The sequence below is a fragment of the Glandiceps talaboti genome, chromosome 16 (genome assembly GCF_964340395.1).
Source record: "Glandiceps talaboti chromosome 16, keGlaTala1.1, whole genome shotgun sequence".
NCBI lineage: Eukaryota > Metazoa > Hemichordata > Enteropneusta > Spengelidae > Glandiceps > Glandiceps talaboti.
In genome coordinates, this window is record NC_135564.1 from 19,499,819 (window position 1) to 19,524,904 (window position 25,086).

At 35.5% G+C, this 25,086-nt stretch overlaps 2 protein-coding genes across 2 annotated transcripts; one reads left to right on the forward strand and one right to left on the reverse strand.

Annotated features, from left to right (window-relative positions):
* Positions 1-3,075: 3,075 nt before the first annotated feature.
* On the reverse strand, positions 3,076-6,319 carry LOC144447609 (uncharacterized). The gene is made up of 4 exons (XM_078137685.1): positions 6,302-6,319; positions 5,663-5,798; positions 3,983-4,077; positions 3,076-3,485 (listed from the first exon to the last, which is right to left on the reverse strand). Exons 1-4 carry the CDS (start codon positions 6,317-6,319, stop codon positions 3,291-3,293), a joined length of 444 nt encoding a protein of 147 aa, XP_077993811.1. The 3' UTR covers positions 3,076-3,290.
* Positions 6,320-6,571: 252 nt separating this feature from the next.
* LOC144447439 (protein lifeguard 2-like) lies at positions 6,572-24,595 on the forward strand. The gene is made up of 11 exons (XM_078137469.1): positions 6,572-6,651; positions 8,975-9,138; positions 9,970-10,139; positions 11,002-11,066; positions 12,256-12,309; positions 13,479-13,569; positions 14,542-14,579; positions 15,213-15,258; positions 16,380-16,559; positions 17,386-17,530; positions 24,520-24,595. Exons 2-11 carry the CDS (start codon positions 8,994-8,996, stop codon positions 24,570-24,572), a joined length of 987 nt encoding a protein of 328 aa, XP_077993595.1. The 5' UTR covers positions 6,572-6,651; positions 8,975-8,993; the 3' UTR covers positions 24,573-24,595.
* The last annotated feature ends 491 nt before the right edge of the window (positions 24,596-25,086 follow it).

The window sequence follows — 25,086 nt, forward strand, 5'->3', positions numbered from 1 at the left end:
TCGATGCTATAACTATAAGCGAACGAAGTTCGCATGTGAGGGCTTGTAGCGTTGTTCGGCTGTGTGTCGTATTTTATCGGAAGAACATCCGAGGGCTAGCTGATAGACTAAGTCGCTCGAGGCTCGAGGGATTGTGTGCAGTTCTAAGAGTTCTGTGTATGCAAGGCACTCTGGGAAACGATAAAACAAACAAAATTACGACAAGAGCTTCACACCTCATGGGCAAGGTGTGATAAGAAACAGTGAACATAAACCATAGACCCTACACGAGTGCAGTGCAAGGTTTATGCATAAACATAAACTCGGACCAATAGACAAAAGCCGCGTTGCCAGTCTGTTGTTTGGTGGCCAGAAACATAAAAGAAAATAAACATTTCATTCATTATGATTTATACCTGTACTGTGGTTAGGGTTATTAACCACAGTCTGGTCATCCAGACTAAACATCTAACAGCAAGTTAAGGCTACCGATGCACCTGCTAGAACACTGAGGAAAGTGTTTCTGTTTTGTTTTTGCCGTTCCGGGGGGGGGGTCAAAACCGCGGTATATATATTATGGGTGGCCCTATTTTTTTCCCTGTGTCTCATTAGCTTTAATCGACCCAACTGATCAACTCCGACATCAAAAACAAAAACTTTAAGTCATCTCTTCGGTCATGGCGGCAGCGACGACACTTGTTCAAGAACATTTCTTTCATGACGGAGGTTCTTCAAGTGTGGGGGGGGGGAGCTTATAACATGTCAATTGTGTAGAGAAGCTGGGAAATACCACAAATCCAATAAAAATAAGTTGAGGGGAGAAAAGGAGAGGCAGAGAAACATGAAGATTTTAAAAATCAACTGTGTGAAACGTACTGAGAAACATGAAACAACTAGAGTCATCCTGTATACCCTCAGTGTGAGTATGTGAGTACCCCAACACAATAACACAATGTGTCATCACAGAGATAGTTTAGTTTGAGGACTATGATACTGCTCATTTGTCGACTGATTGATGATTTTGTTTTGTTTATTTTGTTTTGTTTTGCTCCAGGCTAGAATGTTTAAATGTTACACGGGTGTAGTCAACGGATCTGCTGGTCGCTATTGACACGAGTTACATGTACCTAATCGACCTTCCACAATATACTATGTCCCTGTAGTGCAGTGTATCATCAACAGTGGAGCTACAAACCTATGGACTTCATGGGCACCATATCATGTTTATTCATGGATTTGTGATTTTAGTGACTTCGAACATTTCGAACTAAATCTTCGTTTGTAAAGCCTGACATCACGGTCAAATAGAGGCAGATCTTCTCTGACTATGCCTACGTAGCTGGATATATGTTCTTGTTTTATATTTTTTATATTTTTGTTTTGTATTTTGAAATGATCTGTAAGACTGCATTCATTTGTGGACAATGAACAATATGCTAATAATAGTGCTACGGGGAAAATAATGACATGCACAGTGCCATCATAGTAATACCACTACACATATTATAGCTGTGTGAGAGATTGTCTATGGGTCACTAATACATCCGTGGGGTCACCAAGGAGTCGAGGTGTGCCAAATAATAAGCCATATTCAAATTACCAGAAAAAGACAAAAGGTTCTATAGTTTTGCCACTAGGCGTGCTGTTCGCATTGGACTAGACCCAGGTCAGATCCATGATAATTGTATTCGCCCTCATTTTTTTCCTCATATGGGACGCCCTCTTGTGATATATTTTTTAAACCTTTCATCAGTTTTTATGTGCTATTTAATCCATTGTTTTGCAGAACATTGACTGTTTTGTTGTCCGTGTTTCTGAACACAAGGTTTGTTTGGTGGACATTAACTTAACTTTTGCCAGTTTTCAAATTTTTATCTAAAGTAATCTTAACACTAAATGCAAGAAATATGCACTGCAATAGAAGATAAAAACAATCTAAAAAAAATTAACACTTCCCCAAGTTGTTTTGATACAACTTTTCTTACAAAGTTCCCTTATTGGTTGTGTAAACAAAATACATTTGTTAAAAGATTTGAATATTTTACTAAGATTTCATCATTTGTCAGTAGGTCATCTCAGTTGACAAATTTTCATGTTTACTCATAAAGGCTGTACAACATGTATCTTACAGACTACAGTATATAATGCAGAAGAAATGTATTCAGCTGAAGTGATGGCAAGTTGGAATAAAAAAAATCACAGTAATGTGTTCAAATGTTTTTTTTAGATTCCACTTTGCCACTTCTTCTTTTCAATTGTTCACTTTTCCACTGAAATGCAGATATTTCTTTCTACTTCTATGTGTACATTTCAAACCATACACTTGGAAGTCTAGTCTATTTTAATACATACATTCAGTGTTCTCCCCAGGATAGATTACAAAGATGGCTGCTAATTTGCATATTAACATATAAATAAAATTGTAATTTGCATATTGGTTTACATAGTGATCAGTATATAATATGCATGTCTTCAACACTGGAATAAACTTTGACTGTTTATTTTAACACATACACACATGTACATTGAGAATCAGCCATTTCTCTTCATGTGAAAGTATTATTATGATTTTGTCATTCAAAGATTACTGACACTCAACAATGGTAGAACATTTGAAGCACGGTAGGAACCTGCCAAGCATGGCAGCCTAGATGGTAAGGATGGTGTGTGCACTGTATTTTCTCTATAGTGGGGAGAACACTGACATTGTAAACCATGGGCAGCAGCCGACTACCTTCTAGAGAACAGTGACTGTAAGAAAATTACAATGAAAGAATAGAGAGTAATAGCTTCACAAGAAACTATGCAACTCTTTCAAGAATATTACGAAGAAATTAGGTGGCTGTTACACTCACTGACAACAATCCCTTGGGAGATATTTTTTTTATGAAGTATCATTTTCTTCAAACATTTTAAGTTTGCTATTTATTTTTAGTTTAGTAAAGGAAATATCCAACTTTGTTCCCCAATTACTAATAGTCTCCCAAGGGCTTAGGCATTCCGCCAACTGTTCACAATCAATCAATAACTCACTCAGGTCACTATTTCACACAACACAACACAACACAACACAACACAACACATGTGATGTGTTCAAAAACAGATTTTTATTCAAATAAAGAGTGAACTATGCCTATAGTCTTGAGCAAGTCTAGGTGACTCTTTGTGTGTGTATGTACATAGCATTTTGTAATATTATAACCCAACTCAGTAAACTGTTGGATGCTGGATAAAATATACTTTGTGAATAAACCATTGTTTTGGTCTATTTCAATTTCACCAATTGGTGATAATAATTATTTTTGAAGGCATCACCTCCTTCCTCTGCCTTTCTTTTGTTGTTTGTTAAATTTTCCAGCTTTTTTGTTAGTCCTTTCATTCTTCCAAAATTGATTTTTTTGATGGATTACATTTTTTCTTTTCAGACTTTTTCCTCTTCCAGGAACAGTGAATTCCACATTAATTCTCCTACCAGCAAGTCGAGAGTGATGCAAGTCCAGTCCTTTCTGTAAATGTAGGAATATAAACAACATGACTATAAGTCCCAGGGGTGGGGGTGGGGGTGGGGATGGGGTGGGGTGTGAGAGTCATTCCCACTGAAAAGCTGTATAATTATGTGGTGGGGGTTTACTTTATGGGCATTCAAGTCTGAAATGGTATGTGACATTATTTTTGTCTGAAGCAGGGTTCCAAGAAAGGGATGGGCTTCCCTACTGAAATTTGAAAAAGTAGAACTTGCTGTCTGAAACAGTATATCCACAATTCATGTCATGTCTGTAAAAGCAGTAGGTAAGTTTCTAATGTTCATTTTGTGAAAAGGGCAACAGTTTAATTTCATTTCAATACAGGAATCATAAGTTAGCATTTTCTAATGTGAGATTAAGTTCAAAAAGTTCAAAATATTTCATCACACTTTCAAATGCCCATGAAAAATAAATAAAACAGTGCCATTTGTTTATATATACCAAATTCTATGAATTTGATACAGATACTGTTCACCTACCTTAAAACTCTGCTGGTTTTTAAACTGTACATAGCCAAAACCTTTGGATTCTCCAGTGTCTTTATTTGTGATTAATCTTATCTCAGTCACACCTCCTATGAGCAAATCAAATTAATAAATATAGTAATCATACATGCTTTTATATTTATTTATTTAACTTTGACAAGTCAGGCAGTACACACAGGTGACGAACACCTATAATCATGGACCCCAAAAATAAACGTGGACTCCAAAGATGTAGTTTAAGTATCTTTGCTTTCATTTATTTATTTATTTAAATTTGCTTTGTCCTTAACGTCCTCTCAACACATGCTGAGGTAAATGACCAACAGTTCAGTATTTTTATTTCAACCTCAAATTTGTTAAATTTTACTACTTCATGTAGCAATGGCTCATCAACACACTTACAAATGTAGTTACTCAGGATTATAATGCTGTGGTATGATTGAAACTTTTTCCCCCAGTCATTCTTGGTATCTGAAATACAATATTACCACCAAGGCAAGTCATAAAGACAATTTCTTGGTCGACACAATGACTTCTGGTCAACACGCTATACATGTATAACAATAGCCGTGCATGAAAATAAGCCTACTTCCTTGGTCTGTGTTGAACCACTAGCATACAGTAAAATGCTATTGCAGATACCAATTAGCTGAACTTGTCCACCATCCACGATTTATTAATATTCACAACATGCTACTGACATCATGTGGGATAACGGGTAGATTTCTAGTAATTTGCATCTGTTTTTGATGCTTGGAATATTGAATTTGTTTTCCTCAGTGTCTGTTGAGTGGAAATATTTCAAAACAACCAGTAAAGATACTAGATTTCATCTCCTGATCTCCTGTAGGTCAACATGATTTAAGGTGACCAATAGAAAATTTATTCTAGCTTACAAAATGACCCTCTTATGCCTCCTTTTAGTTTAAAAACTGCTTTTGAACAGTACAGTGGTAAATGTTTGTTATACTAATAGTAGCCAAATGATCCAAACAGTTAGTATAAATCTTCCCAATATTCACTTATTTTGATTTGTAAAAAAATTATGCAAAGGTGTGAAATTTATTTCTTTACATTAGTTGGTGCCAAACTACCTGCTGTAATACAGTAGATGACAATAGACTGCAAGCTATATACATATATACCAAGTCTAGTTATTATACTCTGTAGTCAATCTCTATCTGTGTACGTACGTACGTACATACGTACGTACGTACGGTACATACATACATACATACATACGTACGTACATACATACATACGTACGTACGTATCACACATACATATGATACATACATACATACATACATACATACATACATACATACATACATACATACATACATACACACATACGTACGTACGTACGTACGTACAGTCAAACAGACAAATCCTATCGAAAACCTAGCTAAATCTCCAGGGGAAGGGATGAACTGTGCATGTCAGAAGTAATCCATCACACACTGACAGGAGATCGTAATATATGTTACTTCATTCAGTTAACTACAGTAAACTCAACCTCCAGTTTGAAGTATGTGATGTAAGGATGTGATAACGTCATTACGTTTATATCAAAACTCCAATAAACTATCATTGTTGGTGGTGGTGGTGGTGGTGGTAAAATCGGAATTCTGTGCTAGAGAATCCATTTGACTATACAGTAGAGATACATACCTGTTTTACTAAAATGTTCTTCCAACTCTTCCTTTGTGGTGTTGAAAGGTAAATTACCAACAAACAAAACCATGCGATGTTTTTTCGTTTTTGTATTCACTTGCTTTACTCTCTCTTGTGGTTCGACATTAGATACCTGAATTGAGATAAGATCGACGTGAAAGTTTAACTACATAGATTTACAAATAGTACTACTAGTGTGACTATATTATAAATAATTTATATCATCATCAGTTTGATCTCCTGTTACCCCTCCACTGTCTATGGTTACAGCAAAGACTGATCCTTACTCACCACTTAGCAGACACCATGCTGTCACAAACGAGTGTTTGTGTTAGCAACACTGCCACATACAATAAATAAATAAATCGATCAATCAATCAATCTTTAACAACATATATGTATGCCATACGTGATTTACAAAATTACAATGCTTGCTATTAGCAAGCATTGTAAATCATGAAAACAGGAAAGTACCATATAGTTGTAAATTGTACAATATTTAACAATTATTTCCCCCTTTTTGTTCGACCATTGCTTCCAGAATCATGAGATTGTCTTTCATAAACTGAGAATATGCGCCAACACATTTCTGCATGGAGATATAGTAAGTAAACATTTTATACATGTGCGTTTTACCTCTTCGCCGGTCGCCATCTTGTCCTCTGTAGGATCGATCGCGCTATATTCAACAATGTTGAAAAAAATGATGGGTAAGTAAGTCGTCGTTCATAAAAAAATATATCTTTGTTCGTACTATACAACTACCTTACAAATCACTTTATTGCAGTCTCTTTTTTGTCGACGAGGCGTGCTTTTATTTTTGTTGCAATTATTCATTATAGGCATTCATGGTGAACGAGGTTAAAAACAGGAACCGTTCACAGCGGCGATGACGTCACTGTCATACACACACTGATTGATACATTTACAGCATTACTGTGTTCGTAATCTCTACTAATTTTTAACAGACAGAAGATTTTTATCCGGTGAGTAGATAATATTTGATACATGGGTTACAGTCATTGACAGTGACGAGTAGTGACGACATATATCTATAGACAAATGTATTGTTATTTACATGTTTCTATTTTTTAGTTTCGCTTTGTCGACAACCAAGATACAAGCAAACGAATGGCATGTCATTTGAAATGCTATATGATTGCGTACATCGCCATGTTATGACGCCATTTTCACGAGATTTGCTGTCCAAAACGTATAGCAACACCGAGATGCAACATCATCGACGGTTGACTTTTACCTTTCGCAATTCTGTCGACATGGTCTCTAGGATCGGAAACGCCCGTTTCTTGTAGCACGTCCACCCATTATTTTGACTATACTATTGCCACTGTGTAGTACCTCGTTTATTTTAGGAGAAACGTCAATTTAAGACAACTGATACCGCGATTGTTTTGGCAATGTAGCATTTATAGGAACCACTTTGCACATGAGCAATGTACCACAAAACTGTACAAAAGCATTTTTACATAACAATTAGTAATACATTAAAATTACGTATATTTAGATAACACATGGATGTAGAACAACAGTGTAATAACAATAGACACCAAATTCCATTCGAGTTTGCGGGTTAGGGTAGCTCAGTAGCTGAAGTAATTGTACACTAGCTTTGATATATTTCAACCTTTGCAATAATTGTCATCTCTTTATTTCTTCCTTGTATGTGGTAGTGTATTTGGTATTTAAAAATGTGTCATTTGTCTTTTTTTATCTGTTGAGTTTTGCAAAAACAAGAAAAAAATTAAACAGCTTACAAATCTGCCACAGTTACCATAGTGAGGAGTTACATGTGTAGGGTTTAGGGAACAATTCCAAAACAAAATTTATTATGTTATATAAATTTTATATTTGGAAATACACATATTTGGCTGAGAGTCATAAAGTTCTTGTTCCTTCTTCATCACGTGACATCTCTAATTTTAATTAATGCGTGCATTGGTTGAAAGTGTTCCACCTACATTGTAAAATAGCAAGTGTGGGTGAATAGTTCTGACTAAAGTTAGCAAATCTGAATTAACAGTTTATTGTTAAACCAAGAAAATTAATAGGTTTGGCTCAGATAATGTTTATCACATTCTTCATTCTGGACACATTTATGCCAGTCTAGTTCCTATACAGTATCGTTATGATTTATACCTTTACTCACAGTATAGTCAAAGCTGTTGTTCTAGAAGTCCTGAGATGAAATTTAAAATTCATCCACATCCACCCACACAGTCATTAACATAATGTCTTTGCTAATCAATCACACAATTCTAACCAATAACCCAGTTCCTCATAAAGTTAGTGTTTATTGGGGTAGTTATGTAATGTCCAAATATGGTATATTTAAGCAATAAACCCCCCTGGGAATGGTATACCACTCGGTGACTCAGTGAACGAAAGCTCGTGCATATATTGAGTTCACTGGTCAAAACCGAGTGGTATACTTAATTCCTAGGGATGGTTTATCACTATTATATTATACCAGTATATTGAGAGTTTTCTGGTTTCAATTGTGCCCCCATCCATGCATGGACTGCAACATTCATAGACAAACAGTGAACATCAAAATTTGGATGCGTGCAAACTATGCATTATCGCTCATTTTAGACGCACTAGTTCAATATCTAGACCAACCAGATATCTCTTGATTTGCGCCATCAATGGAGTGGTATAGTGTAATTGTCAGTTTAGGAAGCTACTTATACAGTTGTTTATGTCACTATAACAGTTGGGGTTCACTGATTAGATGAACAACTTTCTGTGCTTATCGAGGGGACTTTGACCAGACTGTGGTTAGACCATAGTTGGCATCCAGACTTCATTTATGATAAACTTTGATGATAGTATGTTATGGACACACTATGTAAGCCAGTTTGACATACCGGTCAGTAGTACTGATATACAACCATTTCCTGTGATGGTTGCGCATACCATTGAATTGATGTGCTGTTATCCCTAATGGAGTAAATGGCAAGAAATCCCCCCTTTTTTTTCATTTTGACGAAAAAGAATAAGTGTCATTTCATTATTTGTAATAAAAAGAGAGCCCCACCCCACCCCCTTCCAGGAAATAAAGTCACCCATTTTTCTGGTTCTGGTTTTAAAACACTTACATTATGTGTGATTGCAAAAAAAGAAAAAACAGTTGTACAGTGTGGTCCATTTGAAGGACATGCGTAACCTCATGGGAGTCATGCAGGACATACAAATGTATGCAATAGCAGAACAAATAATGACTCAGCGCTTCTTACCATCAATCAAAACAATCTTCCTGATTGCTAGTCCTCTTCCTTTTTACCTCAGGTACTCAAAAACAGAAAAGATGAGCACAGTACCACCTCCTCCAAGTTATGAACAGGCAACAGGAGATCCAGATGCAGCCTACCCTCCTCCTCATGGGATACAAGGTCCAGCCTACCCTCCTCCCACAGATCCTTATGGGATGAATACACCATATCCGCCTGGCGGTAAGAATATGATATGAGTATCCATGATATAACATTGTAGATCAACTATCACAAAGTTAACACAGATACTTGTCATTACATTCACAATTGGGAGGATAACAAGTTTTTTCTCAATTGCTGCACATTCAATCAAGTCATGACGCCTTCTTGTCTACCATGTCATACTGTAACAATATACCCAATATCTCTTCCTACAGATTCAGACGGGCAAGTGTATGTATGGATCGCCTATGTTAACTAGTTCAACTAAATTGTACAGATAGATTTCATTCATAAAAGTTGACACAATGTTTTCAAAACAACAGGTCATCACTTTCTTTTATAAGTAGTTTCAAAGCCAAGGTGGTCCTCAGTCAGCTCTGTTATGGTGAATAATTAGTTTTATGTAATTGAAAATACATGTACATCATAAAAGCGGGATAAGGACATTTTCTGAAATCACAGCTATACTACTTGGTCCAAGTTGGTTATTCAACACGGCAAGGGTACTAAAAGTGAGTCTGATGTTCATGGGATCAGGAATAAAGTATTAATTCATGTATATCTAATGTGAAAGTCTTCAACTGTCAAATATTGAAAATGCTAGTTGACACAGATTTGATTACAGTGTAACCATAATGACCCAGTTGGGTGCCGACTGTACAGCCTTAGTATGGTTATGATAAGATTATCACTTGTCATTTACTGACTGAAATCTACCTTATACAATCAATTTAGTCGGACTAGTTATACAAGGTGATTCATACACTTGGATGTCTACAGCTGTAGGCAACTCAATGGGAGCGGGTGCATCAAACCTTTAAACATTTGGCATTTTCTTTGTATTTTAAGAAACTGGTCCCCAGACTGCCTTCATGCCACCACATACAGCAACATATGAAACCAATCCAGATCCACCCCCAATGACTCATGCATCGTCAGATACAGCAGTTGAATCTGGTGGCTTTGAGAGTGCAAGTTCATTTAGTGACAAAACAGTTAGGAGAATGTTTATACGGAAGGTATGTTGTGTTTATGTATAAACTTTAATATGTGAATGTGTTTGACTTGTGCTTTAATGCCATAAATTATTAACTGTAGAATTGAGAATGGAGGTAGTTCTTCATTTCAAGAAGAATATGTATGTACACACACACACACACACACACACACACACACACAGACAGACACAGATACACACACACACACACACACACACACACACAGCTAGACAATTAAACATACATTATGGTACACACATGACCAATATTCACTAAATAAAGTTTGTACTAATTTTGATGGACTTTGCTGATGAAGTATAAATATCATACATGTACATATTAAAGTGAGATTAAATCCTGTTTATTGGTCCACTAAGATCTCCAAACAATGGAATCCATGTCCATGTTGTGCCTAGCTTTATATGTGTCTAAATTTGAATAATTAATTAATTAATTAATTAACTTAATGATGTGTAAATCACCTGGTGAGAATTACTACCAAGCAACCAATTATGAGCAAGATGGATGTCACCATTTAACTTGGCTAATTTATACTGGCCCACATGTTCACCCACTTAAATTTTGCTGTCTTGGCAGATTTTTTTTTTTTCAAAACACACCCCAAAAAATAATATACACTATACATGTATCAGTTTTTTTTTTATCAATTTCTCATTATTTGGTATTAGTTTTTAACAGACCATTGTGGATTACTTCTCCGAGAGTTTATCCAAGATTATCAATTACATTTCCTAACTCAGAGGGTAGATAATATTATTTAGAAAACAATTTCCAGGCAGATAAAATACAATTAAAGTTTTAACAATGATAGGTATTACCTGTCTTCAACTCTGTGTGTAACTCTCTAGTCTTTTTCCCCTAGGTGTACTTAATTTTGATGGTCCAGTTACTTGTTACCATGGGAATAATTGCATTGTTTGTATTCAGGTAAGGACTTCGTATGCTATGATTTCTGTGTTACACTGAGGTAATGAGCCAGTAGCAATATTGGATATGATAACATGATGACATTACTGTTATAGGACAATGTTTATAGTAGCAAAGTACTCATGTCCAGGTTTCCAATCCTTGGTGCTCACATAAGTGTTACGTTATTAGTGGATCCATATGAATTATAATAATAATAATAATAATAATGTTGGTTTCTGTATAGCGCTTTCCCACTCTGTGCTCAAAACGCTATATAATTATTACTTCTGGCACAGATCTGTAGCTATAGTGGTACAATGGCCCTTTACACTTCCTGAACTCCCTAGGGAGCATACAATCCAGTGCAGCCTCTATAAGCACGTAGGATTAATGCATTCACATTGCAATCTCTATCCTACCAGGTCCTCAATTATACAGCTGGGTTGACTGGGGTACAATTGTGGGTCAAATCTTGCACAAAGACTTTAGCCATTCAGAAACAAAGGCAGCGATGGGGCTTCATTCTCACAAACCAGAGCTGTTATTTCTTCAGCTACACTTTGAAATCCAGTGGGATGGCGCTTTAAGAAATGTGAACGGTGCCGTAAAACAGACCGTTGTTTGCGACAATGTAGGACTTCAATCCAGCCACTCTAACCATTCGCCCATCATGACATGGGATTATTTTTTGGTTCTGGATCAACTTTTCTATAGCTCTATCAGACAACTGTATTTTCATGCCTAAATTTTATGATAATCTGAACTGGGCCTTTAAAATCAGTATCTTTAATTACAGAATTGAGCCATTAACTAAGGGTTTCTTATCTTTCATCTTTCTTATCACTGAATAGTGTTTGTTGGCAGTATTTACCAATGTGATAAAACACTATTACATAACACATCAGGCAAAGCTAAGCTTAATATCTAAGTGTGAAGCCCCTAATGTCATATCAGTTGTTATCAGTTTTACTGACCCATTATCAGTGACATTGCAAATAGCTTTAGAGATGCAAACAATTTTTATGACACCCGACTTGCTGACTCACCAAGTCGGAAAGTCGCACTTGAACCGCTAATACAAAAATCCATCATATTTGTTTTACCAGTTATAAACAGTTCAACTTGCTGTGATCAATTGTCTTTCTGTAAATCTTTTATCAAATGTACCTAAAGTTATTTTCAATTTTATTTTATTTTTCATCCACAGTTCAAGCGTAAAGTTTTTTGTTCAGCAAAATTCCTGGCTGTATTGGATCTCATAGTAAGTGCTCTATATCATATTTCTCTGTAAGTTTACACAGTAGTCACAAGAGAAACATATTAAAATGTACCTAACTCACCATATCCTGATTATTAGAAGTGACCTTTAAAGGTTTGACCAATAGGCGTTGCTATTTGCAGGCCGTTTTGGGGGCTAGAATATTACTGTAGCATAAAGGCAGCAGACATGAAGTTACCATGATTCATTTTCAGTGTTCTTCCCACTGTTTTTTATATTAGCAACTACCAGTAAATTAAAACATGCCTTACAACTACTGTATATGCTCGTGGATGTAATGTAGCCGTGATTTATTCACTGTTTAGTGCATATTGCCATACATGCAGCCATAACCAAAATTTTAGCCCCACTTTGCCAAGTCTTGACTTGCGATATACTTATAGCAATATGGCTGGTAATTCGGTAACTGGTATCTGAAGACTTATTGTGCACATAGTCACCACAGTCCCAGAATGGCTGCAGAGTGCTTTCCTCTGTCAATGCTGAATAGTGAGCAGTTTCCCTAATATGTACACTGCATTCTGGTTACCAAAGTTTTGGGTCATTACACAAGAGTGTGCCCCAGATTTGGAAAAGTGACGACTGAAATTCGGTCACGGCTGTTGAGTGTATGGGCCTTGCTTGAAGCCATCAACAGAATGAGTGTAAAAGAGCTTCATGTGTACAGTAGTTATAGGCATGTTTTGATTTCAGGTTGCTAATAAAACAGTAGAGTGAGAACAACACTGCCATCTGCATACTACAACACTAAACCATTCTTGTACTCACTATGGCTTGGAAATAGCACTCCTAGTGGCCAAACCATGAAATCTTTTATCTTTAAATTTCTCATACCTGGAATAATGGCATGTGAGCCAGTTATGCTATGTAAAAATCAAAGAAGAGCACCCTCAATGATTGTAGTAATAACGGATGACTTAACTTAAATCAACACTAAAATTCAGAATCTTTCCACAAAGTGTCACAGAAATCTAAATTGACAGATAGGCAGACAGGTGAAAACATAGCCAAAGCTGCCACCATCTGATTTCATTTGTTAATATATGATCTGATTCATTTAGGGGAGTAAAGTGAAAGATGTTGTTACCTATAAATTATAATCAGTGTTTCTCAGGACATGAAATTGAAATTTATCAATACTTCTTTTGCAGTGGTTTGTTCATCATATTCTACATTTTCTTGGTATGTTGTGAGAAGATTCGTCGCAGCTATCCCACAAATATCATCATGCTGGCATTGTTTGTAAGTTGTTTCTGTATCACATTTATACAGAATGTGACATTTTGACTTTATAAAAGTATTTCTACTGTTAGTCATTTTGTGTACGTGTATGATAGCACACATGTAACTTAAAGTTCAGGGTGTAAAGTATATAATCTGTGTGTGTCTGCATCTGTGTCTGTTTTTGTCTGTGCATATACAAGTGCCTACACACACATATATATCTCTTCTTCGACTCACTAATGTATAGTGGCTATATTTGACTTTGAATCTGAAGATCACTTTAACTATGTCCAGAGAATTGAGAAGTCATGACCCCATGACCCCAAACCTGTTGTTGATGATGATGATGATATGTGTTTTATTGTCATATATATAATGATACATATATAATGAAATGTGCATTGATTTTGCGTGTAATGAAGAATTTACAAAAACAATATTCTGTAGAGGACTCCTAACACGAGATTGATGCGTTAACAGAGAACTTAAATTGATTCATTAAGAGTGTGGACTGCAGTTGGATAAAAGCTAAACAATGTGCAATTAGAACCTGATTTGATCAAATGGTACCGCTCGCCTGAGTGCATAAGTTGGAATAAATTACGTACTGAATGGAAATCGTCTTCTGTTCTTGTGAATATGTAAATCCCAACTTTTAGAATGATGTGCATAGCTTCTTGATATGACAAATGTACATGTGGACCTTACAGTAAACTCTATAATGAATTATTTGGCAGAATTCTGTGAGTGATTACCACAAGCATCATGTTAATTGCTGTGTGGGTGACTTTGTTTGAATTAAAATTTTCTCAGCTCCTCATTTCTCTAGACACAGTGAATGATACCTTCAGATTCAGAGCCATGGATAGCCTCTAGACTATGACACCCTATTCCACTCAGTTATCCAAAAAATGTAGGAAATTTTCTGTATGTACAAAAAGGACTTCCATTCTACGAGTCTATTTATTTTCCTGTCGTTTTCATTTTCAGACATTGTGTCTATCATACATGGCAGGTACAATCTCAAGGTAAGAACTTCTGGAATCTTCATTTAAATAACATCACCAGGCATTTGTCTCAGTAATATATTGTTTTCATAACAACTGTGTGCCTATTAGTGTTATTGCATGGGCTTACAACTCTAAGATACAATATTAAGCAAGCAGTGACATAGTCTGTAACAGCATGTGGCAAAATACACATGTGTAATATACATGTACATGTACCACTACAAAGACAATCAGAATTAAAAGTGTGTCTTTAATAGAAGTGATTGAGGATCTTGGTTCTGAGATTGAAGCGGGGTTCTTTTTTGGGGTACCCAAGACATTTTGACCAAATTATATCCATACTTGTATATATCTTAATACCATGTGAGATCTAGTAGTTGGGAGACATGACTTAGTCTGTAAGGTGTAGTGTGATGGGGCGCCCTCACACATCAGTCAGCCACTTACTACCAGTGAGGCAGAATGACATGACTCGACACAATTTATTCGTGGGAATAATATATTTAAAATAATATATCAACATGAAGCAAAAGTGAAAACCATAACTTTATAGACTGTGTGTGTTTATGAAATAACACCATGTGTAGAGTTTAACCAATCTTTGATTTATTAACTTAATATGTAATAACCTATTTTTATTTTTCCCCATAGCTATTATGATATCCGGTCTGTGATGATTGCTTTTGGCATCAGTGCTGTAAGTATTCTAATTTCAAAAAATATACAGGAGATAGTTGAAACACAAAACTACTAGGTAATCATTTCAAAATACAAATTTTGACTTCAGAATCATGAATGTTGTGATAGCCTTAGGTTTATATACATGTACATGTTATCAGTGGATTTCTGGATATTGCAACTTAGGGGTACTTTCAAAAGTGACTGGAACTAGTGATATTATGAAGGGCATTCTGAATGATGCCCCAAAATGCCTTGTAGTGCCTGTATCAAACAAGTTTGATGCTCATCTATTATGAAAGACACAGCTATCAACTGCCATTATTAGAAATGATCAATACAATAACATCATATTTACATGTGTCCTGTTTGGTGTATGAACTTTGAAGGCAGCACAAAAAACTTCAGATATCTTCGCATTAAGGGAATTAAAAGTGAAGCTGGCTTCGTCGTCATGTATTTAGGTTTGTTTGAAAAACAAGGATAAAGTTGTTTAACATTTTGTATTTATACAAAGCACATTTACAAGAGATTCTTAAATCATTGTTTTTTGGCAGTTTTTTCATATAAGAATATATGATAGTATTTGTTATATATAAACATATGAAAATGAAGCACCAAAATGTATCAACCTTAAGTAAGACACAACACACAGTATTCAAATGTAGCACCAAGTAATTGCCTCACTGAATGAAATATCCTTAAGAAGCCAGTTAACTTCACTTTTACTAAGTTTTAAACCAAAGATGTGCACACAAATACATGAAACAATATTTTTTGCAAAATTTTAAGATATCCTTAAAACATGTGCCAGCTATGTTCTCATTTCCAATTTAAGTAGAAAAAAAATTTGAAGTGGCTATGTCAGTCACTCACTCTTAATAAATTCAGGAAAGACATCATATTTTTTGCAACATCATTATTGGGGTTGCCTTGTTCAGTGCCTTTGAACGTTACTATGTACTGGAGTCAGTTGTTTTATAAGTCAGTTATATGTTTCTGATTGATTGATTGATTTATTGATTGATTGATTGATTGATTGATTGATTGATAGATAGATATAACCTAAAGAAATCATACAGATCTAGACAGTAACTGTAAAATAATATTAACATGTACACTATTCATATTTATTTGTAGGGTGTGTGCTTTGGTGTCACAATCTTTTCAATGCAGACTAAATTTGATTTCACAACCTGTGGAGGGCTGTTATTTATGTGTTCACTGGCTCTGTTCTTGTTTGGCATCGTCTCCATATTTACATACAACCACATTCTCCAAACTGTGTATGCTGGACTTGGTGCGTTACTCTTTTCAGCGGTGAGTAGAAAAAAAGTTTTCTACTGTTCGTGGATACCATATCTGTGACCAAACTTCACAGTATCAATTCATTGTCTGTATTGACTCAATATGACTTCCAAGCTTACAGTTGCACAAGCTGGGTTTATACATATTGAGTGTAGATTTTACTGCATATTGGAGAGGTACTCACAGTATTGTACTTACTGGAGCATACTTAACCACCACTTGCAATTGACTGAACTCAACTCTTGTATAAATATAACCCACAACAATCTGATGATGTAATTTATCAACTGTTTTTAATTAGTAATGCAAGAAGACAATTGTAATATTATAGAAGACATCAATCAACGTTAATATTATATTTGAATGTGACTTTATATAAGTATTTTCACTTGAGTTGAAAGGCTACGAGCTCAGTTTAAGTTGTTGTAACTGTGTACTATGTTAGATTTTTGGTTTTTGAAAAATGTGTAAAATCACAATAAATGTAAATAGTGCTATCATTTTGATGGGTTGAGCTATCTGTGTACTAGTCATTGATGGTACTGTGTACACTAGATTGATGTCCATGAGTAAACAGTTATAAAGAAAGTAAATTTGCGAGATGCTGAGTTTTGAATACTAATTATGCAAGCTTCAACAAGTAAACCAACATTAGGTCATATTTACAGAAATTATGAAAAATTAGTTCTTAGTACACCTACATGTACTGGGTATTCAATTTGACAATAGATGTCGCAAGGATTTCAATTATCCTGTAATATCAAATTTGATAGTTAATGGGAAGAGACAAGTACAGATATTCTTTCTAAATATACTAATAAAATGTGTTTTATTTCAGTTTCTGGCATTTGACACACAACTTATCATGGGAGGGAAGCGTTATGAACTGAGCCCAGAGGAATACATCTTTGCTTCCATCAATCTCTACATTGATGTTGTCTACATATTCCTGTTTCTCCTACGACTTGTTGGAGGTGGTTCCGGTAATTAAAGAAGATGCATCTCTAAACACATTGGAAATAATACACAACAATATAACATCACAGATATGTATTAAACATTCTCTATCGTAAATTCAACACATTTTTCAGATCAGAAAGGGTTGTGTCTTTACAGAGATTGCATGCTGTCATGGCAACTGGAAACATAAATGCGAAACAAAAAATTAAAAAGCAGATAAAACTGATAATTTAGGTTGATTGATTGATAATTAATACTGTCCTTCATGGCCAGGTTTGATTCATGTATCCAACTGGCCATCATCAATAAACTTGAACTCAGTTAGTCAGTATGAAATTTACATTATGCTACAGAAAATCAACATATTCGGTTTGGGTGATAGTTTTGTGGTACAGTCTACTACAGCTGATAGTACCAGGGCAACTGATAAGATGCACCCTTAGACATTAAGCGTATATTATATTTATCTGTGTTAGGTATTTACAGTAGGAAGAGACATGACTGAAGTTGTAAACTTCTAAGTAGGGAAGAAGAAGGGAGTAGATTTTGTCATTTCTGGTAAATATTCCGATAATATTTTATTTTGAAAGTTTATTGATTAATGACAAAGACTTCTTAGGTACAGTGTAGGTAGATGCAGTTACACATATTATAAACATATAATCAGAATCTGATAGGCCAATTTATATGTTTCCTTACGATCTCATTTAATTGTCACAGAATACAAATGTGAGTAATAAATTCAATTTATTGCATTAGGTCTCTTGACCAATGAGCACACCGTTAAATAACAATACAAAATTACCTAACAACAGAGCACCTATACAACAGTATGTTTAAGTGCTGAAATAATTCGACACAAAACCCCCAACAAGGTTGGAGAAGGTACAAATGAAAATCAAATGAATGAATGAATGAATGAATGATTAAACCAATCAATCGATCGATCAATAAATACTAACTTAAAGAAAATTTACCCAAGAATATGCACTGACTGTGATTTAACACAGAAGTTGAAAATATGTACACTGTACATAGTTGTGATTTTTGTGAAATGTATTCTATGGCAGCTAAGTTGGCATGCAAGTATACAATCTACTGTACAGATCATAAATCACTGTCTGATGGGCTAGCATCTTGCTACCATCAGTGCTAACACAGGACTTACACAATTAAACACCCCCACCAGCATGTGTTAGCAACTGGGGCAGTTACTTGCCTGCACCAGGCAGGATTTCTTAGAGCTGGTACTATACATATACCTATACTATTGACAGCAAATATGAATTACATTTACAATGCAGTAGCTGTTATTGGTTCAAATAAAGACTAATGTAAAAAAAACTTAAAGCTGCACTTAGCTGGAACTGGAACATTTTGTCAAAACTGATTGGTTAGATACAATGACTTACTTGTAATGTCTTGTTCCCCGAACAGTATTGAAGTACCTGTACCTGTAGGTAAACATATTTGTGTAGCAGTACACATACTCTGGTGCAATATATCCAGTCAAATTGATTTTTGCATTCACACCCAAACACCAGAGTTCCAACTTCCAATGAATCACAGTTTTGACTTATTACTATACTTTTAGATTTAATTGGTATTTTAACAATTGTTAGTTAATAATATATTGTTAGATTACTGATAGAAAATATAGTACCCCAGTTACAACTAGTTCAGCGTTAAAATTTTGTGTCTGAACCCTCACATTTACAGTGATACATCAAAATAGGAAAGGGTTAGGTCACAAATGTCTAAAATCTCTATTTGAACCAAAAAACATCTATTTAATAAAACTATCTGCACTCAATTCTGGTCCTGGCAGCTTTTGCATATTTGAATTGTTTTTGTCCCAAGGGGAGATTGTTTGTACACAAGTCATTTAATTACTAGTTAGGTAAAAGAACATTAATCACTAATAACTAAAACTAGTAAGTATCACTTACTTATGAAAGGTGATGGAAATTTAATGTAACACAACAACAATGACTTCCATGTTCAAATATCGCATCAGTGGATATTTGTCAACATTTGCTTTGTTCCGTCTTCTGTATGATTTAGATAACATTGATGTCAGTTTCCAATACAGGAATGGTGACACTGGTTTAATTAACTTTTTTTGAGCAAGCAGCGCACATAAAATTACCCTTTTAATGCATATATGTATATCCAGACTATGGCCTGTGAATGATAATTTGATTTCTTCTCCGTTTAGTAGCATTAGGTCAAAGTGGAATGCATATGTACACACACACACACACACACACACACATGCACACGCTCTCTCTCACACGTGTGCATGCACACATACATACATACATACATACATACATACATACATACATACATACATAAATACATACATTCAAAAATTCATACCACACCATGACACAAGAAATCACTGCACACACACACACAATCAGATGTAAAGATTGTCATTTTGTATTTTTATAAGTAAGAAGCATGGTGGCATACATCTTTGAACTAGCAAGCTGTTTCTTTGTAACTCTTCCTGGTAAAAACTACAGAATAATATTCAATGTATATAAAATGCCAACATTCGATATGAAATTTATCTCAAAAAAATAATTTCAATTGGATTTTTGTCCCATTATGTTTGACCTAGAATGAACATGGAAGTAAAGCCGACAGGAAGAACAACTGCTTTACTCCACTGAAAATCCTTTTGTTTTGGACCAAGTTAATCCAATTGTATCCATTGTGTAAGGTTCTTAAGTGCCACCACAGCGTTGGTGATACCTTCCATGATATGAATAACGTTCATAATTTGCTTGCTGTGCAGCATAATTTCAATGTATCTCAATATACAATATAGCACTGACCGTAAGAGTAATGACTTAGATACTAGTTAGTTCAAGTCTTTAAATAATTCACAAACGTACCATTGTACTTAATATATACAGAGTACATTATTATACCTGTCAAGATAAATTTTAAAAATTTCAAGGAATGTGGAGTCATGAAGGTCGAATGGTTAGCAGGCGATTTGAAATCTGCAGGTTGCAGGCTTGAGCCCCATCGCTGCCATTTGTTTCTGAATGGCTAAAGTCCTTGGGCAAGATTTGAACCACGATTGTGACTCAGTCAACCCAGCTGTATAATTGGTGGGGTAGAGGTTGCAATGTGAGTGCTCTGCTAATAGAGACTGCAATAGATTGTATGCCCCCAAGGGGGTTGAGGAATTATAAAGGGCTGTTGTGCCGCTATAGATCTAGCTTGCCAGGGGTAATAATTGTAAAGCACTTTGAACACCCAGTAGGAAAGCGCTATATAAAAACCAACATTATTATTATTATTATTGTTATTATAATAATACATCATTCTATACACAACCATCCATTTCAATGGGAACTTGATAAGTTGTTTTTAGGAAGAATTGAAAGATATAGAATTGCTTTAGCATAGCGAAATTATAACATACTTTGATATACACATGCAATCTCTCCATTGTATGCTATCAGATTTGCACGTATTGGGAACTTCCCAGGCATGGGAATGTCATTGCATACATAAGGACCTCTCTTTTTGCAATATATCTGAATGAAAACCACACCTACAAAAATCAAAATACATTTCCCACCACATACACATTCACTTTGCATGTAATAAAAATATTACCATCCCAGTATGGGCAGTGTACACCTTCAGATTGGGATGAGGTCCATCTTTCTCGGATCAGGCAATTTACCATCCAATACATGTGTGCAAATGCTCACATTGGGAAGGTATAATATTACACTAACTTAAGTGTCTTACTTGAGAAGAAATTTTTATCAGAAGAAATATTTAGCTATGTGATTGACTATAGCTAGTTGGGAGACATATTAATGAATAAATATTTTGTAATATTTAATAACTTAATTAAATGTATGAGATTTGTTATAAATATACATTATGTGATTTGTATATGATTATAGATGTTTTACACTGCAGCTGTCGTGGAGAACTTTCTTTAAAAAAAAACCAAAGTAGCTGTAACCTTTTTGCTATCTTTTCTTGGTTTTTGCCATTGAAAAATTAGACCAATCCTTTACTGGGTTCATGTCAGTCCTCCTGATAAGCCTAATTGCCTCTAAATTATTATTATCAATTATGGTGTGTACTCTACCTTGATGTCAATTTGTAAACAAACATGAACTGGGTGCAGATCATATTTATTGTGTTTATTGAGAAACTGTTACTTTGTGGGATGCATATAGGGTTTGCTGATTAGGTAACCAATCATGACCGTGGCAGTGAGTAAAACAACATAAATTGAAAATTGAAAATATACTTTTTAAATCATGAAAATGTATTAGTATTACAGCTGCTTAGGCTTTTGAAAAACGGAGTTGATTTTTTTTAAAGGTAGTGATATCCAGGATATTGTTACTCATCAGTGAATTATGTCATTTTTACTCTGGAAATCTGTATACAGACATAGCTTATTGTGAAAATGATTTATTTCTAAGTAATTACATGTACAGTTTAGTTGATTAGAAATTTGTATTTCGAGGCGAGCTTTATTTGTAATTTTAACAATTTCATTATTTTGTCATATAATATGTTTATGTACCATATATATGAAGGTATGTTGTTTTATATACATGTGTGTAAGAGTAAATCTTTTATGTTTGTAAAAAAATAAGATATTGCACTAGTATATGGGTTATGATTAGGATCAAAGTGCAATCTGATTAAAATCCGATGTAGATGTCAGCTAATCGTTCATTGCTATTTCACCTTCGCTATTTGGCCTGAATTGACCTTCTTGGTACATGTTTACATTTTTTAGCCTGATCGCCTCCTTTATTCAATTACTGGACTTCCTGTTGATATTCAATGTTTGTTGATGTTTGTTGATATTCAATACGTACATATATGCCCATGACAAGTAAGACGCAACATGATTGGTTGCGAGGCTTAGTGAGCTGAAATTCGTTTGAATGGGCGCCTGTTCAGATGTAGAGGAGGCGATCAGGCTAAAAAATGTAAACATGTACCAAGAAGGTCAATTCAGGCAAAATAACGAAGGTAAAATAGCAATGAACGATTAGCCGACATCTACATCGGATTTTAATCAGATTGGATCAAAGTGCATCTGAGTTTCTGAGTCAACATATTCTGACATCAATTAAAGGCCTATGTTTGAATCCCAAGTTCACATATTAGTGTTTTTATAAGGTATAGATAGGATTATTCTTTCATTCTGGACTAATTTTTTCTACAGCTCGGCCAGACACTGTTTTCACTCCTAAATTTTAATCCCGCATTCAACATGGCCCTTTAACACTGACTTTTCATGCAAAAAGACCACCTAGGCCACAGACTTTTTCCACTACAGAAGACGATCTTACCTACTCTACAGTTATCAACTTTAACTTGAAAGGAATAATAAAAACATACAGTTTTGCCTTATCCACCCATTGCATATACCAAATGAATATTAATTTACCCAGATATGAGGTGAAGAAATGAAAATTGGACTTATGTAAATGAGTTACGTTGTCTGCATATATGCAGATGTAGCCTGGGAACCTGGAAGGCACTGTCTGCATATATGCAGATGTGGCCAGGGAACCTGGAAGGCATTGTCTGCATATATGCAGATGTGGCCTGGGAACCTGGAAGAGATTGTCTGCATATATGCAGATGTGGCCTGGGAACCTGGAAGAGATTGTCTGCATTTATGCAGATGTGGCCTGGAAACCTGGAAGGCATTGTCTGCATATATGCAGATGTGGCCTGGGAACCTGGAAGGCACTGTCTGCATATATGCAGATGTGGCCTGGGAACCTGGAAGGCACTGTCTGCACAGATGTGGCCTGGAAACCTGGAAGGCACTGTCTGCATATATGCAGATGTGGCCTGGGAACCTGGAAGGCACTGTCTGCACAGATGTAGCCTGGGAACCTGGAAGGCACTGTGTGCATTTATGCAGATGTACGTAGCCTGGGAACCTGGAAGGCACTGTCTGCATATTTACCTTTTGAAGATTTTGATAAGTGTAAATCACAGAGTAAGCCATGTATATCAAATTTTAGTTCAGATACTGTGTTTACAAAGGACTTCATTTTCACTGAATACAGAAATGGACACTTTTGACTTTACCTTTTTGTATCCTACTATGAGGTCTTGAGTATCTATACTAGTGTGCCATAACATATTTCCAGGAATTAAATTCCACAAAATAACACTCTGATCCTGGCCCTAGTATATCTAGTATTTCCTACACATGTATGTATAATTATTTGCCTATATGTAGGAACATTTTAGTCAAGTTCTGTGCTATGATTTACACTATTATCTTCACACATTATATCTAGTCAAAGTGGAACATTTTACCCTTAATCTGGCTAAGCCCCATGCTGCGTGAAGGGTAAACAACACATGTCAGTAGTAATCGATCACAAATTGACAGGCAGTTGTAATTGGTTTACTTCCTTCAGACAATTGCTCATTACTATTTCATTAGTACAGCTGTAAAACTAAAATCGTGTGGAGACACAATAACGTCATCACGTTTATATGAATACTGTTGGGGGTAGCATAGATATCTGTGCTAACATAACGACTTCGACTAGATGTAATGTGTCAAGATAACATAGTGTAATTAATCGGAACATGGTCGTATTGGAACTAGACTGGGAACATTTATGACAGAGGAAAGTGCTGGACTCTGACATGACCACTTTAAATTCTACATAGTTGATAACTTTAAATTATACGTGATCAGCATTTACATTAATTTAGAGATATTCCTCTCCTCAGTAATTTGCATGAACCCTGAACAAAGTGAATCCTTACGAATTGTAGCTTTTCATTCAGATCTTTGTAAAATGATGACTTTTAAAAAATTTTATTATCATTTGTTCATACTTGTTTCAGCAGGTATTTCATGTGGATATGTATTGTATATAGTGGACAATTCATCATTCTCCAGCAATAAACATTACTGTGAACCTTGTGATACAGTGTTAAACTCTTTGTGTGAATGTTATCATTTCAGTTTTCATCTGTTCCCCTTTCCTTTACAATGTGGTGACTCACGAGAAGATCTGAGGCGTTTTGTGCTGTCTCATGATGGTCAAATATTTAGAATGGCTGGCTTGGAATCTGCAGGTTATGGGTTCGAGCCTTGTTGCTGTAGTTTGTTTCTGAATGGCTAAAGTTCTTGGGCAAGATTTGAACCGTGGTTGTGCCTCAGTCAACCCAGCTGGGACCTGGTAGGATAGAGGTTGCAATGTGAATGCTTTAATCCTATGCACTTATAGAGGCTGCAATGGATGTTATGCTCCCTAGGGAAATGAGGAAGCATAAAAGGCTGTTGTGCCATTATTAGTCCATATCTGGGGGTCATAATTGTTATGCACATTTACAGGATGTGGGGAAGCGCTATATGAAAACTAAAAACATTACTGTTGTCTGTTCTTCAAGTTGAACACAATCAGAAGTTTACAGACACAAATATTTCAAAGCTGCGCCAGCTGCAACTGAACATATCAAATTAATATTGGGGTTGCACCCAAAACTAGCGCCCTCAACGGCAATCACGATCTGCTACCGCAAAAGTTCG